Source organism: Acanthopagrus latus, chromosome 21 (genome assembly GCF_904848185.1).
Source record: "Acanthopagrus latus isolate v.2019 chromosome 21, fAcaLat1.1, whole genome shotgun sequence".
Classification (NCBI taxonomy): Eukaryota; Metazoa; Chordata; class Actinopteri; order Spariformes; family Sparidae; genus Acanthopagrus; species Acanthopagrus latus.
The window spans coordinates 19,419,974-19,436,634 of record NC_051059.1 but is presented as its reverse complement, the minus strand read 5'-3'; the positions used below and the strand labels follow the sequence as shown (position 1 = coordinate 19,436,634).

At 41.2% G+C, this 16,661-nt stretch overlaps 1 protein-coding gene and 1 long non-coding RNA gene across 3 annotated transcripts; both read left to right on the top strand.

Moving 5' to 3' along the window:
- Window positions 1–4,295: 4,295 nt before the first annotated feature.
- LOC119011922 (glycine-rich cell wall structural protein-like) lies at window positions 4,296–7,359 on the top strand. 2 transcript variants are annotated; one of them, XM_037085393.1, is made up of 5 exons: window positions 4,296–4,443; window positions 4,646–4,711; window positions 4,785–4,874; window positions 5,917–6,442; window positions 6,485–7,359. In XM_037085393.1, exons 1-5 carry the CDS (start codon window positions 4,389–4,391, stop codon window positions 7,206–7,208), a joined length of 1,461 nt encoding a protein of 486 aa, XP_036941288.1. In that variant the 5' UTR covers window positions 4,296–4,388; the 3' UTR covers window positions 7,209–7,359. The 2 variants fall into 2 exon arrangements, with proteins under 2 accessions (XP_036941288.1, XP_036941287.1); XM_037085392.1 differs by having other exon boundaries at window positions 4,297–4,443; window positions 5,917–7,359.
- Window positions 7,360–13,176: 5,817 nt separating this feature from the next.
- On the top strand, window positions 13,177–15,383 carry LOC119011698. The gene is made up of 3 exons (XR_005072255.1): window positions 13,177–13,293; window positions 14,512–14,551; window positions 15,150–15,383. It is a non-coding gene; the product is annotated as an uncharacterized LOC119011698 (long non-coding RNA).
- The last annotated feature ends 1,278 nt before the right edge of the window (window positions 15,384–16,661 follow it).

Here is a 16,661-nt window from a genome sequence, read left to right as displayed (position 1 = left end):
TGTGTTGCAGAGGTGTAAAATGAAGGTAGCGTCCAGCTAGCCCTCCTCATCCCATGTTGTAATACCAGGTTGGACCTCAAGAGGTGATTGCTCAATAATACAGCTCGCGCCTCCAGATGTGGGTGCTGACGATCGTGAGGGTGATGATGCACGACCTTCCTCCTGCTTCTCTCTTGCTTCTGTATTCCCTGATATCAAATTAGCCTTTGCTGGTTCAAGGCTTGTTTGTCCAAGGCTGGTGAATCTGGTATTTACACCAACAATCCACCAGTGCTGCGAGCCCCCAAGGAGAGAGCAATTTTAAATAGTGACCAAGAGGTGCGATAAAGTTTACATGACGCACTGGGACACAAAAATACTTTTTCCTATAAGCTTCCATCATGAAAGAAGTGGCGCCCTGTCCTCCCCAACTGCAAAATGACTCATGTCACTATCAGAATTTGATCCATTAGATAGATGGATGACTTTATTCTGATAACATTTGGAACAATCCAGAAGAGCTGCGCGATTAAATCACTTTATCCCTGTTTAAGTTAGCCAGCTGCTAAAGCAGAAGTTAGCAGCTAAGTCAAACTTTTTTCTGGCTTCTTGTGCCACTGGCTCGGCCTCTGACACCCTATCCACTTCTCATTGTACGTCCACAGTCCAGACTTAAAAAAGCTAAACACTGCTAGCTGCGCTATGCTAACTCACGAGCAGCAGCTACAGTTTGCAGCAAATGTTACTAAGACTTAGGTTTCTACTATAACACTAAATAATCATTCCAATCTAATAAAAATAATTCTGGATGGCATGAAAATGTGTCTCTCTTAAGGAAACATATAATATAAATATAACATATTTTGTAGCCTTTGTATGCATGATCGTGTCCACCACAATATATCTCAACAAATTCTAAAAGTATCAGAAATGCAAAAAAAAAAAAACTTCACTTCAAGCAGATGTTATGGAATTTCTCTGAGACGTCCTGCTGACAGTTCAACAACTTAGCAGGTGCAAAAACAAAGCAGCCTGCAGGGAGGAAATGGGTGATCTGACAAACTCTCCTTGTCCTTTTTTATTAGTCCTGCAGCTCTGAGGAGCTCTCACAGTGAATTCAGACTCTCTTCCACTGATTCATGTTAACAGATCTCGTAGGCTTTAATGTGTAGTCACTACAAATGGTATCAGATGTGACAACATACTCATGCATGATAAAAAAACAATAAACCACTAAATATTTCTTTATCTAAATTGTAGAGCTGCACGTCCCCGTCTCCTCGGGGTGCTGTTTGAGCCGGCGAAAGTCAAACATGTATGGGAAAGATTATGGTCCGTCTATCCACCCTGTAATCTCAGCATTTTCACCTTGCTGCTGACGTACTTTGTCTTGCAGAGACAGCTGCTCCGCCTGGCTTTTTTACAAGAGTGATTATCAATGTGATATGCACTTTATTTACTCTGTAAAGACTGGCCCTGAAACTGCACAGCATGTCCACAGGAGCCCTTCAAGGTTAAAGCGAGACACTGAGCAGCAGGGAGTTGTGTGAGGGCAGTCCGGATTATTTTAAAGGGTTGAAGACTGCCTCAGATTTTTAGTTAAAGCCATGAACGTGTTTACATTCAGAGGTAATGTGATGACATTTTGTCGGAACAAATTAGTTTCAACCATAGTCAGAGCCTCGGTTTCATTCTTCCGTACAATTTGCAGCATTTCTGTTTGAATGTTTTAAAGTTTTGTTTCCACCAAAGCACTTTTTGTATACTTTCCTTGGAACTCATACGTAGTTTCACTGTTGGTCTCACTCTCTGAACCACACGATCTTTATCTTCCTGTCTGATACGTGATTATTCATTACAGCACAGAGGCGAGCTATGTTTGAGATAAGACTGCAGACAATGAAACAGTAGGTCACTCGATTTGACCAATCAGTGGTTGGCAATTTTTACCCTCCACCTTTCAGCATCAGAGCCGTGTGCTCAACACCTCAGTAGTGGTGTAACTATGAAACGGGATAGAGTGCAGTCGCATTATTGGCACTATCCACAACTTTTGATAATGGAAACGTAAAAATAATGAAACTAAACAAAAGTTCTTGGAGGGACTTGCCTTTTGGTCACATAAATCTGCTTACCTTTGAAAAATGTTTCCCAGGATTTCCTACATTTAATATTGTTATCTAAATTAATGGTAATTGACAAAATTTACTAAGAAGGGTCCAAATTCAATACACAGCCACTCATCACTAGAATTAAATAACATTAGATTCAGTAATTCTTTATAACACCAGTCAAAAATATATTGTTCACTATTTATTGCATTATCATGCCTAGTTGGTTTTTAAACTGTGAATCTCTAATAAATATTTTACTGTAAACAATTTGACAGAGCTGTCAAATACAGTAACATAAGTGAAATATACATTATTATTACTTCTACAGTTAACTGTAGATTTTATCACATTAATTAGAGTGTGCAGCATTAAAACACATGAAAGTTAAAATGGCTAACACCACCTGCTCAACTCACATTTTCAGAGCGTGTCTTCAGAGCGTCCTCGCCACACATGCTTGGACGCATGTTGTTTGGCTTCAGAGAGGACTAGACGTGCATCTGTCCAATCACAGGTCTCTCTCGGCCGCCTGCTGCACCCCCACTGCTTCATGACCTCCCTAAAACCTCTGCCCTCCACCGCAGTGATCCTATTACTCTGAACAGGTCGCAGACGGACATCAAGAACACAGCCTTATGGGAAAATGCGTCATTCCCGTCCGCTGTGCGTTGTTTTTTGATTAGTGGCCGTGGATTAGAAGAAAACTGATTCACCATGCTGACAATCCTTTGAAAAGCGACACAGCAGTTTTTTTTTTAATTTATTTATTTCTTTGCTCGTACTTCGCTCATTTACCCCACTTGTTGTCGTGCCCGTGTTAAGGCTGGCAGCAGTGTGTGTTGGATGTACTGAGGAAAATAAAGGATTTGCTGGGATTATGCCCTTGCAACAGACTAAAGGCAGTTGGAAACTTGCTGTGGCACCATCAGATACATGATCAGCCCTTAATCTTACAAGAGCTCTAGTGGGTGTGGGGCTTTGGAGAGGGCGCTGCTTTCGTGTAATCATTTTTAAATCTCTGGGTTGGAGACAGGTCTTAAGTGTTCAGCAAGCAAATCATCCGCTGTTGTTCTGCAGGCAGATTGCAGGAATCTGACAAAAGACGTAGTGAGCTGAAGGACTGCAATGGCATGCTAAGCGAGCAGTTTTGCATTTCTTGGTAGTAGTCTTTGTGTCTCTTTGCCGTTGTTTTGCAGTTGCAGTTTGATGTCAAATCCAAACCCACAGAAAGTCCCAAAAAACTTTACAGGGCTTCATCAACCCATCATTAATAATTAATATATTGGTACAATCACAGAGACATGAACAAATTACGACCTGTGCTTACCTCTCTATATTGACTCCCAGTGTAGTCGTCTCTCCCTAAAATATTTCTTTTTGTGCAAGCTTTAGGAAATGTATGATGCGTGACCTTGTACTTATTGATACAGTTTATCTTTTCTCTTCCATGTTATATTCCTTTATTTTCACTTTGTCTGCCAAGATGTTCTTTTCTTTTATAAAGTATGTTACCACCTGGCTCAAGGATGGCAACAAGAAGGGAGGCCCCACACACAGACATCTTAAGCAAAAGTAGTTTATTTAACTCAAACCAAGATAAATGTTAACAAACTAGTGGGATGTGTACAATAGGAAAGGTAGCAGTAGGTAGTGTGTGATGAGTGCAGATATGGTATATTGTGCATTGTCGAGTGCAACAAACCAAACAAAGGAAAAAGAGGCTGAGGGCCCTGCTGCAGGCCCAGGTGAGAGAGACACTCCCCTAAAGGCAGTCCTTATATATACTCTGGAAGCCCAGCCCAGAAAGCCAGGTACAGGCAGATGACCCTCCCAGCTCCACCTACATCTGCAAAAAACAGTCAGAGCATGTCAGACCACCAGGCAGAGTGGGAGGGGGCGTCACGAGTACTAATTATGAAATGTTTTATGTAAACACAGATTTTTCATTGCAACAACGACAACAACTCCTCGTTCAAGCTGAGCAGATCAGGGACATGTATTTTGTTTTTGTACCTGCCATCGTCCCTACGGCCTTTAAGGTCTTCCATAGCTTTCTGAAGAGAAGAGACAAACTCGTCCATGTTTAGACCTAATGTGAGATTGAATTTAGTATTGTAATGTCTCACAAACATACAAACAAAACAAGGAATATGAATGAACATGAGGGCCTGAATTGCAGCACCACTGAAGAAAGCTAATTAGAGCTGATCGGCAACAAGTGTGCCACCTGCTTGAGAGGTTTTTTTCAGACCCAATGTGTGTCACAGGTAACATTTCCTGTTGGTGACTGATGTGATGGGAGCCATGTGGGCCTTCTTTGTTTGTCTCCTGACTGTTTGGCTTGCCAAAGGTTTTCACATTTCATTCTATTTCAAGTTTCTGTTAATGAAGTACAGAAACTGTAAGATTAAGCTTACATGATTTCAGCCAAGAACTTGACATACTAGAGGATGCTTTTACTTGATATGTGAAATTTTAGTTGTGACTGATCTGTGATATCGTGCAATCAAAAGGCATGAACATTTGATTAACAGCAAGTTTGCTATTCATAGGCTCTTGTTTGCCAGTTGGTGGGACAAATAAAAAAAATGAGCATGTGCTTCAGAGGAAGATGGAAGGTAAGAACATTTGTGCCCAAATCCTTTTGTGAGCTACTTTCTGACACTAACATAATTTCTTTTTGTACAAAAGATTTGTCTCCCAATGAGCTCTCATTAAAGAAGGCCATTGCACTTCTCCAGTCAATGGAGTCCATGTTGGGGCAGCAAGAAGCTAAAGAAGGTGAGCAGGTTTGGCAAAATTGTAAAAAGTAGGTTTTGCATATGTGGCAATTTAGCGAATGAAATGTGCAGCAGAAATGGGCGTGTCCTATGTCAGAAAACCCAGCGTTATTCAGGGAACATATGGATATAAGGTTTGCAAATGTGTTCTTTAAAATGTGGAGGTTACAGGCAAAAACACAATTGCATCCATTATAGCACCACCTAGTGGTGTACATGTACAATTTTTGGTATGGAAGAACTGTGTCCTATTATATATGTACAATATACCATATACATTTCAAAGCTCTCAGCATAATAGTTTGTTGTTTATCTTGTAATAAGCCACGCCCAGACTGACCAGTCATGATCACCTTCAAGATATGGCCTACATCATACTGACCAAATTTTGTAAATATCGGTGTAGCTGTTCAAGAGAGATAAACTTCCCATATTTTTAGTGCCCCCTAGTGGGCAAATTTTGCCAAATTCGGCTCATCCCTTCCCAGTGTCATGGCAACCAATGATCTCAAATTACTTTAATAATTTGAGCATTTTTTGACGGAGCAAAATTCCTTTGGATAACTAAAATCCCAGGGAGGAGTTCAAAAAAGTAGGTTTTCCAGTTTTTGCGTATTTTGCGAAAAAACTTTCTGGGTGGAAGTGGGTGTGTCCAGTAGCAAAGTGATTCAGCTCCATTCAGGGGATATAAGGTTTTTCAGGGGAATGCGTGACATACGGTGTGGGACTTATAGGCAAAAATGCCTTGGTGTAGGTTATAGCGCCCCCCTGCAGGAGGATATATGTAGTTTTTTGAGTCTGCCCTCCCTTGCACAGTTTAGCCTGCAGCACAAAAAAAAAGTATCTGCTTGCCTACGCGTTCCCTCGGGCTTGCCCCCCTAATTAAGTTGCTTTGACATTGTGGATACACTGAAGGCCAAATGCTCTATTGGACTGCTGGCCAGTAAGTCTTTTGATTATCTGAAGTCTGTATCCCCCCCCCCCAATCAGCTGTGAATTTTCACAGCAATGTGTCAGTGTCACTCAATTCCTTTCACTTTCAGAACAACTGGAAACCAATGATTTGGAAGCTGAGTCATCAGTTGGCCACGTGAAACCTGAGCAGAAGAAAGATGTCCCCGTAGGCAAGGCTGTGAACAGCGGCACCTTTGCCTTCACCTTCACCTTCCCTGCAGGCAGCAGAGCAAGCAACAGCAACAGCCGCAGCACAGCCAATGATGGCGGCAGCAGCGGAAATGACTATGGCGGCAGCATGTTCGGCGGCTCGTTTCCCGGCATCTTTGGCGCCATCTTCCCTGCTAGCTACGGCAACGGCGGCATGTCCGTCGGCTACGGCAACGGCGGCATGTCCGCCGGCTACGGCAACGGCGGCATGTCCGTCGGCTACGGCAACGGCGGCATGTCCGCAAGCTATGGCAACAGGGGCATCTCCGTTGGCAATGGCAACGGCAACAGGGGCATCTCCGCCGGCAATGGCAACGGCAACAGCGGCATCTCCGCCGGCAATGGCAACGGCAACAGCGGCATCTCCGCCGGCAATGGCAACGGCAACAGCGGCATCTCCGCCGGCAATGGCAACTTCAACGGCGGCATCTCCACCGGCAACGGTGGCAACGGTAACCGCGGCATCTCTGCCGGCAATGGCAATGGCAACAGCGGCATCTTTGCCGGCAATGGCAATGGCAACAGTGGCATCTCTGCCGGCAATGGCAATGGCAACAGCGGCATCTCTGCCGGCAATGGCAATGGCAACGGCGGCATCTTTGCCGGCAATGGCGAGGGCAACGGCGGCATCTTTGCCGGCAATGGCAACGGTAACCGCGGCATCTCTGCCGGCAATGGCAATGGCAACAGCGGCATCTTTGCCGGCAATGGCAATGGCAACAGTGGCATCTCTGCCGGCAATGGCAATGGCAACAGCGGCATCTCTGCCGGCAATGGCAATGGCAACGGCGGCATCTTTGCCGGCAATGGCGAGGGCAACGGCGGCATCTTTGCCGGCAATGGCGAGGGCAACGGCGGCATCTTTGCCGGCAATGGCAACAGGAACAGCGGCATCTTTGCCGGCAATGGCGAGGGCAACGGCGGCATCTTTGCCGGCAACGGTGAGGGCAACGGCGGCATCTTCGCCGGCAACGGTGAGGGCAATGGGAATGGTGGCATCTCTGCTGGCAATGGCGAGAGTCATGGTGGCAGCAACTTCCTCCCCACCGGTTTTGGCAACTTCGCAGGCGACAGCAACGGCAGCAGCAGTTTCATCAACGGCAGTGCAGCTGACGGTGATGGCATCATCGCTAGCAACAGCAGCATCTTCACAGAGTCATCCTCGCTTTAGATCTTGGGACCCCAGAGCTGATCACAAACTCCTGTAACCACAATGATAAGTCCGGAGTAGGTTTGCAGAATCATGCAAGAGTTCGGTTGAAGATATTTCTGTACATCAAAGTTTTCTCTGCTTTAAATAAAACTCTTAACTGATATGTTTACTTTGGAGTGGGTTAAACATTACTGGGTATCTGCCAATTGTATCAGTTAGAATGAGGAGAGTAAGAAATAAACCAAGAAAGAGAATTGTTTCAATACTACAAAGTTGTTCATAATTTAAGTTCATAATGTAACTGATTACTCTTACAAATACTCAAATGAGGCTGTGAATGCAAATGTACAGATCTACACATGGTTATTTTGAAAGGACTGACGGAAAGATTAGAGGACCTCTTGTTTATATTGCATGCTATTTTGTAAGAAAATGATTTCAGAGTCTCCTTCCCAACTCGTCAAACATTGAAGCGTTTGGATTGTACATGGGTCGTATTTTATTACAAACAGGACCTCTAATCGGTTATTCCTATAGTATAGCTGGGGTATTCATGAGACATATTTTAAACAAGTCAAGGCCTTCAGCAATGCTAGCAGCTTCCTGAGGCTGAACAGAGGCACTGTGGTGCTTTCAGCTAAATGCTAACGATGGTAGGCTAACACATTCACAATTAAAGTGCTAATATACTATGAATAAATTACCATGAGCAATTGTATTTTTTTTTTCTAGCATTTAGTCATTAGTCGAAGTCCTGGACAACTCAACATTTTGACCCAGTCACGGATTGAGATTTAACAGCAAAGCATCACCAGAATACTTGTCCTGCGTAGCCAGTTCTGCCTGCACTCAGACTGGCGGCATGAATTTGGATGGCAGTGAAAACGTTGCCTATGTTAAAGCACATTTTCGAATTAGACTATGTCTCCAAAGAAATGTCTCCACAATGATTTCAAATGAGTAAGCAGTTTATTGATATTCTGTAATCAAATATGGAACATACTCTTACATGTGTTTACGTCAAAAACATTTTGTATTCATGATATCAGATTACACATATTCTAGCTGCATATGGTATGTTTATGTTTGTCAGTGTGAAAAGTAAAAGATGAGGATGGAGAGAACAGAGAGAGAGCAAGATTCAGAAGAAACATAAGAAAATGGACAGATAGTGAAGATTGTTAGAGCTGCAAATCAATGTCAAACTGTTTAGCTGAGAGAGGAAAAAACATTTTTTAAATGTGTGGGAGCTGAGCACCTTTAAAGGTCTGATTCTGAATCACCCCTGGGTTAATGGTTAACCCTCGACACCCCTAATACCAGCAGTCTATGTCCTAGTGTTTCAGGAACCATAAATGTCTGCACAAAGTCACACTGCAAGCCAGAAGCTGAAGGATCAGAGGTGGACTGACAAAAGGACCAACCAACTGACTCACTTTGCCATTCCTAGAAGTAGTGTGGCTAAAAATGTGCCATCTCTAACAGTTATTTCCCCTGACTTAATAAACTTCCTCCCAAGGACCTTACACAACTGTCCTCACAGGCTGAGTAATACTCCCAATGACTGGTAAACTGACCTTTATGTGTTAAATTGATGGAGCACCCCTTTAAATTTGAAGGCGTACGCTCCATAGACAACAAATATAGACTCAAACCACAGCACAAGAAAGATGAGACAAACACACCGAGAAACTAAATGCTAGGACATTATGTAATAATTATAATTGTCGTGTTAGCTTTGTCTTTTTACGCCGTCTCACACACGAGCAAATACAGCAGAGATTTTTTTTTTTTTTTTTTTTTTGCGTTATGTAAACACGAATGGCAGGGGACATGCTCATTATGTGAAGGGGAAACAAAATCCAGCGGCTTTGCTCACAAGAGGGTCAGTGTGTTTTACGTGCCTAATCATGCATATAAAATCTGCTCATGAGTTGTAGCACACACACACACACGCGCAGACTGCGGCCATACGTTCCTGGAGATTACATAATCCCAGTGTAGGTCACCATCACCCATGAAAGGCTGATGAGTAAACACAGGTGCAGAGCAGAAAATAGTTCAAAAATGTGTTTATTTCTGTAATCATTACTAATGGAAGCGTTACAGCTTTCATTGTATCGCCTGTTCACACCACAGGGTTATCTGAGGTTTAGACACTCAGTCTGTGGGCTGGTCGCCGGTGTTAGTCAGTCTGAAAGAGCTGCTTGACTTTCAGGACTCGTGTCTTGCCCTGAGGTATCCGCCCCAGCATGACTAACACGGGGAGGAGGCCTTCAAGTCTCCTGTCATGTCTTTCATTTCCTGCTTAGTGGCTTCGGTTATCACGGAAAGAATGAGAAACTTGAGGGAAGTTTTTCTACATGTAAATGATGTAACATAAAACAAGGCTTACCTGATATGTCTATGAATAACACATGGTGGAGCACAGGTGCTGCCACTTACCTGTAAATATTGTACCACTGAGGGCAGCTTGTGTTTTTGTTTTGTTTTTACTGTTTTACACTTCTACCTCACCACATTTCAGATGGCAATGTTGTATGTGCTTGTCCTGTGCATTTAGTTAATTGTTAGGTTATCAGTTAAAATCAAGAGTCATGCATCCGTCGGGTACAATGAGCCTATTTGTCCCTCTGTCTTCAGGTGTGATGTAATAAAACCGGAATGTCTTAGCCCGCTATTAAACTCAGTACATAGGCTATGATGTCTAATTGGCTAACATGTACCTACTTGCACTTGTATTGCCAACCGAGCCTCTCCTTTGTGAGTCACCTGTGTGTGTATAGAAGGTGAGTCTCTAACAGTCTCCCAACTGATTACTCTGTGATTTTAACTTCTTTCACATAATGATAATAGCTCCCTGAAATTTGTTTCCGAATCCATTTTAGGCCAGAAATAAGCCACGCAGTTAACCAATCTGTCTTCCTTTTGACTCGACAAACAGTTTGTTTCTATAGTTTTACAGGAATTTGCTACTTTCAGTGAAATAGCCTTAACTTTATGCAATTGAGGAACAGGCAATGCAACAAAACACGATACCTGAATGCAGCGTATATAGACAGCGAATGGGAAGTATCCAGAGTTCCTTATCCTTATCTGAACAGATTGTAAAGCCCTTTGAGGAAAATTAATGATTTATCACTACACATATCAAACTGACCTGACTATAACTGACTGCCAGGATTAGCTAAAATATTCTGGGAAAGAAAATTTAATCAGAATTTATCCTCCAGGGATCATGAATGCATGAACTACATTTCATTCAAAAGCTGTTGAGATATTTAAATCTGGGCCAAATTCTGCTAGCATGACAAAAAATTTATAAGGCAGGTACATTTCAGAAATTTCCTCAAAAGCATCAAGTGTATCAATAGCCTTCATAAAGTGCAAATATCAGTTGACTCATTCCATCAACTCTGACGGATGTTAATCTCTCTAACATCACAAAATCACGTCATCTACCTCTCGACCTCATTCATTCAGTCACCTGGTCATCTTATGTAACATTAGTTTGCTATATCTGCACCTTCAAGCCAAAACAAACAAGATTAAATTAATACAATGTGTAATCTCTGTTATTTTTTCCATCCCTCTGTTGTGTGCCTTATCAACAGTCCGGTCGGGTATGATCTTGTTTAATGGCGAAGCAACACTTGACTTTGTATTTTGTCCCTTTGGTTTTGAGCAAACTTTAACACGCCCCAATATGACTTCAAGTTGCCAGAGACATATGTGTGCACTGTAGCATCCGTGTATGTGTGTATGCTTAAAGGGAGGTGAAGGTCAGGTCAACATGAATCCTGGAAGAATAAGCATTCCCTTTGTGACACCTATAAACAATAGGGAGACGTGTTCAATAGGAAAATAACAAACAGGCTTCTCCTGTCTTAGCTGGTCAGGACTAGAAGCACATGGATGGATGAACAAAGAAAGACAAAGCAGTTGTTTTTACTCGCTGTCCCAGTGCCATTCTTTCTGCCTGTTCACCATAATCACCAATGGACTTTAACCAGGTTGTTTGCCTTATGCAGGGTTCAGCTCTGTCTTAATATCCTCAGGGCATGCAGTATTGTGATTGTGTAGCTCAGTATCAGGGTCAGTGGGCTGAGGGATTTAAGGTGTGGAAGAAATGACGCCTTTGGGCATTTGCACACAAGAAATTATTATAATTATTATTATTATTTTTTGCTAAACCCATCATATTTTCAAACTGCTGAATGATGAAAATATTTTGTATAACAAAACAAGAGTTATTTTAGGGACCAAAACTACTTGATTACATTAAGGAACTAAAACTACTTGGTTAGGTTAGGTTACATTTGTGTCACAATAATTATTATTCTATAAATTCAGCTATGAACATACATTATGTATGTAATTTCAGTGACATTATGTATGTGACATCATTTCACTTTGTTGAAATAACTCACCATTGAGTTTGGTTTCACAGTGGACATGAACAGCAGTCTCCTTGTGCCTGTTTAACCCTCCGCATGCTTGAGGTCACTACCTAACAATAAATGTAAATATGGGTAATTATAAGTTACTTTCATTGTCAGCTTATATGACCTGAGCAATGGACAACACTCAGACTGACAGAGACAAACAAAAAGTCCAAATTGATAGAAAATAACTAACTAAGCTAGTAAAAACAGCACATAGAGAATTACACTGTCACATATCACAGGTTTAGAAGAGTCATCGGTGTGGTCAGTATTCAGCTGATCTTTTTATCTACATCTACAGTAATTTGTTAGTTCCTTCTTTCCCTTTCGTTAGAAATAAGGTTCCAGAAGGATGAGCAACTTCAGATATGAGGAAGTATGCTATTGCACACTTGTTTGCTATTTGTGGAAACATGTACAGTAAGCGATTCTGGAGAAAGATTATTGATTGTTGAGTCTCAATGCAGGTGATGGCGGTCTAATGTTTCGGGTTAGTTGGTCAAGCTGAACACTAACATAACCCATTTGACAGCCTGGGTAATAACACACCTCAGTAATCAACTCCCACATCACATCTTTGAGTCTTGCTTTATCAAGCCTTTTTCTTGCATCAAGAAGCACTTCTGCTTTTTTTTCTCTGTCTTTTAAAGAGATGACAAACACAGTTTAATTCCCCATTCAGCACTTTGTGCTCCACATCAGAGGCACCCAACTTTTTCCAATGGAGAGCCACAAACAAACACCTACTGTACTGTATTTTTAATACACAGCATGGTATTTTTTCTTTGGGGTACAAAAAGTAGTACGACACATTTAAAGAAGATAATAATATGATATCAAGATTATATATAAAAGGCAGATAAACATTAAACTTTTATAGTGATCTGAAAGTGAGCTGCTTTTTAATAAAATGTTAATATTCTTTATTTCTATTGACTATCCATTATTCAAAAAGGTCACATACAAACAAACAGAAATACATAAAAAGGTCTGGAATGTTGCAAAAAAAACAGTCCTTCTCTGTGATATACTGTGTTTCATTCCCTAATCTTGTCATTGATATGTAATAATTGTCCATTTCTTTGATAGTGTTCCTCTTGAGTTCTTATCCCATGAGTTAAGTGTTCCATATCATATATTACTTATACGTTTCTCATATATTACTTTTTGCAAGTTGCCAACAAGATTTTATGAACAAATATCTGTCCTCTCTTAACACAGCATCTCATATAAGATAATCAAAGCACAGTGCTGAACATGATTTTTATTTAAATACATGATTACTCATCTCTGGTCAGTTGTTAAAACATGCATCCTGATATTGTTTGACATGGACCAATATTTCCAACTTGATCCATAAATCGTGTCTGAAGTTGACTAAAATATTTGCCTGCTCAGGTGTTTTTCTGTATACTCCTAGATGACAAATAGAGAATAAAGAATTAGCCCTGCAGCCACTCACTCTGACACCAGACATCCAGTCTGTATTTCTTCTTAGTATATAGTCGCCACCTTATTGCTGTCGCTTTATATTTGCACACAGGATCAGCAGCCAGCAAAGCCCAAACAAGGAAGTGCAAAGGCAAATGCTCAAACAGGATCCAGGTCACCACACAGCATCTGAAGCCTCGTGTCTGAGATCCTGAAGCTGTTGGCAAGTAAGTAAATGTCTGTATCGATACAATGAAATATATATATATATATATATATATATATATATATATATATATATATATATATATATATATATATATATATACATATATATATATATATGATCACATTTGCCACAAGAGCAGCTGCAAAAACACCCTGTGACACACATGACCATGCAGTTGCAATTTGTTTCCTCTTGCACGTGAGTCACATGAGGAAGTTTTACTCCCTTTTACATTCAAAGTTACCACATCCGACCCAGCAACTACAGGTTGCTAGTGCAAGTGCATTTTTGTACCACCAGTGATTTGTGCCTCTCCAGTGGTGGAACGCCAATGAGCACATTTGCTAAACTTCCACTTGTTTTAGAGGGAGGTGCATTTTAATCACTTATCTGACAACTATAGTTTCAGGTTACTTTTCAGATAAACATCTGACCTTAAAATAGAACAACTTGGAAAAAAATGCGCTGTGATGTTACAGATTTTTGGCTCGTGACTCTTTCCAGGAAAAGCAGCGTCTGGGTGGAGCTCCATGTCATGTTTTTGCTGTTTGCACTCACACCAAAGAGTCATTTCCCTTCTAGACTTTCTCAGATGGTTTCATTTAAACTGCTTTTTTTTAGGCCAAAGAGGCCAAAGTCACGTGTTTCACAAAAACAAAAACAAACCTGATTCTGTAATTACAGAAAAGTTTTTATAGGAACAAAAACAAAATGATCTGTGCAGCAGAACTTCTGATGTTTTTTTTCTTTAGAGCCTCATCAATCATCTCACAACCTCTTAGCTTTATCTTATGAATGTTTAAAGGGCCACAACCCCAAAATTCAAACCCAGTGGACTAAACTAACAAACTATAAACAAAGAAGGCAACTTGCCTTTAATATATACAATACCGATAAGATAAGATAAGATAAGATAAGATAAGATAAGATAAGATAAGATAAGATAAGACAAAACTTAATCAATCCTAAAATTCTTGTGCCGGAGATTGCTCCAATATAGGTACAGTCCGACACGTAAAAACAACCAGCACCAACCAGTGGGTTCCCTGATTCAGGGTCAAACACTGGGCTCAGTTTTTCTCTGAGAATGTAGACAACAAAGTATTGAATATTACCAAAATATACAAAATATAGAAAAGTGTTTGAAAATAAAACACATGTAAAAATTGTTGTGTTTTCGTTACCTTAGTGTGAGTCTTTTATGCCTCCTCCTTAGTAAATCCTACACACTGGTCCTTTAAGGTAAAATTTAGCTGGTAAGACTTCTGTTGTTTTACTTAACAGTGCAGTATGTAAGAACTGGACACCTGGTGGAGCAAGGTCTCTCTGGGAGTAGGGGGCACATTTAACCACAGTTAAATGGTGCGAAGTGTAGTTGCCGTTAGCTCATAGCTCAGTTAACTGTGCAGCTAGTGATCCAGACAGCGATCAGTCCAGACTGGGAGGTCGGGGTCAGCTGTTATCACATTCTGCTGATTTTTCATTTTTGAACCCACATTTTTACATGTTGCACCTCACGTGTGGTTTATTTATTCAAGTAAAGAATCTGAGCACTTCTTCAACCGCTGTCTTTTCTTCGCACTGGAATGTCCACTTCGTCCTGTTCTTCAAGAAGCCCCACATGCGCTGATCAAGGATGTGGGTCTAACTTACGTCAGAACTGCTTGCTGCACTTTTTATCTGGAACAAGGTGTGTACAGCTGTGACTAACACTGAGAGAGAATGCGTGTCAGGGAGTATGCCCCAGGCATTTACGGCTGACTCACATCACGGTGGTGAGGTTCATTAAGTGTCTGCTGAGCAGAAGTGTCCATTCTCCTCTGAAATTGACCTGAAATGTTGGCCTGTTTGCAGGTCAATCTTTTAAACAGGCCTAGTGCAACAGTTGTCATGTGAGACGCAGCTGTTGGCATCACGCAGCATGAACACGACTACTTTACATCCTTTGTGCAACTCCAACATGCAGTTCAACTTATGCTCATACATGAATGCTCTTTTGTTTTTGTTCTTTCATATATATGTTTATTGCTTTTAAGTACAGGAATATGAAATGAAAAACAAACAAATAAAGAGTAAAATCTCAATCTCTCAAGATGTGTTTTCTTGTTTTTCATATCATTACTAGATATTACACCAACATTTATGGTTCACATGTGGTCAGGTTTCAGTCCATCCCCGCTGAATCTCATCAGAAATCTGTAGGAATGTTTATGTAAGTCATTGAATCTGTGTTAATTATGATATATTTGTATTTTTCAGTAAGAAATGTTAAATTGTTCGATACATTTTAATAATCTGCATGTATTAGTGTCCTGTGCATCCTTAGCTTCCACTTCTAGCTCTCAATATTTATACTGTCTTCTCCTGCTAAGTCCCCACATAAAACAATAAAGTTTTATTTGGGTCAGTTTTTTTTTTTTATTTTTTTATTTGACTTGACACAGTTTCACCGGATAAAGTGTCTTAGAGAAAACCTTTGGTCAGCATGCTTTGGTTTCTGTTCGGACATGGATGTTTTTTTTCCACTCCTTGTGGAAAATTACACAGAAAAGTGGACTCATGGGGGGGGTGCGGGTCATCCATTGTTTTGTGTGTTAAAGGAGGGGACAACCCCTGCAGATAAATCATCAGGAGGGCTTTTGCAGGGGGAGGGGAGCTCTCTCCCTCCTTGTGAATTAGGAACTGAGAGAGTACTGGCATCTGGCCACCGGCTCTGCCAACTATTCAATTCATGGAAGTGTGAACGGATTGAACTATGTGAGACAGAGCAGAACGGCTTGTGACCATAACAGTTTTTGCACTGAATTACAAAACACGGATCACAGATTCAGGACTTCATGCCCTCCCGAGGAGTAAACTATGACAGTGGATGAACAACAGTTAAACAGTTTTATGAAAAAATCAGTCAATGAACATTTTTCTCTATTTATTAAGGAATTTCTTCCTCAAAACAACATCGTGCATCTTTAATCAAACGTTTTTTAGTTGTTTTTTGGGGGGGCAAAAGTAGGTTAAAAAACAAAACCACGCTGCAGAATCATCTTTATCTATAAAACCCCCCTCACTTATCTGTTTGCTTTACTTTCCTCTACCCTGCAGCACTGCAAAAAAAGCGCAACCAATCATCTGCTGTATTTACCTGCTGTCTGATAGAAACACAGGCAGACCACTGTTAGTGTGCTGCAGCAGTACAGTCAAATCTGTGTCACTGTGTCATGGGTAATCGCGCAACCAATCATGGCGCAGGTAAGCATGAGTGGCTGCACGAGATCCAGCATTAGCCCAATCGCACCAGAGCGCTGAGCCAATCAGGATGCGCCTGGTCAGGGAACAGCATCTGCCCGTGTGAAAATACCGATCCCTCCG

What these genes read in the sequence shown, in the direction of transcription:
- LOC119011922 (XM_037085392.1), top strand. Translation starts at nt 4,389, where the DNA reads ATGGGAGCCATGTGGGCCTTCTTTGTTTGTCTCCTGACTGTTTGGCTT. An exon ending in GACTGTTTGGCTTGCCAAAG is followed by an intron (nt 4,444 to 4,645) that starts GTTTTCACATTT and finishes TGCTATTCATAG; the next exon opens with GCTCTTGTTTGCCAGTTGGT. An exon ending in GCAGCAAGAAGCTAAAGAAG is followed by an intron (nt 4,875 to 5,916) that starts GTGAGCAGGTTT and finishes TTTCACTTTCAG; the next exon opens with AACAACTGGAAACCAATGAT.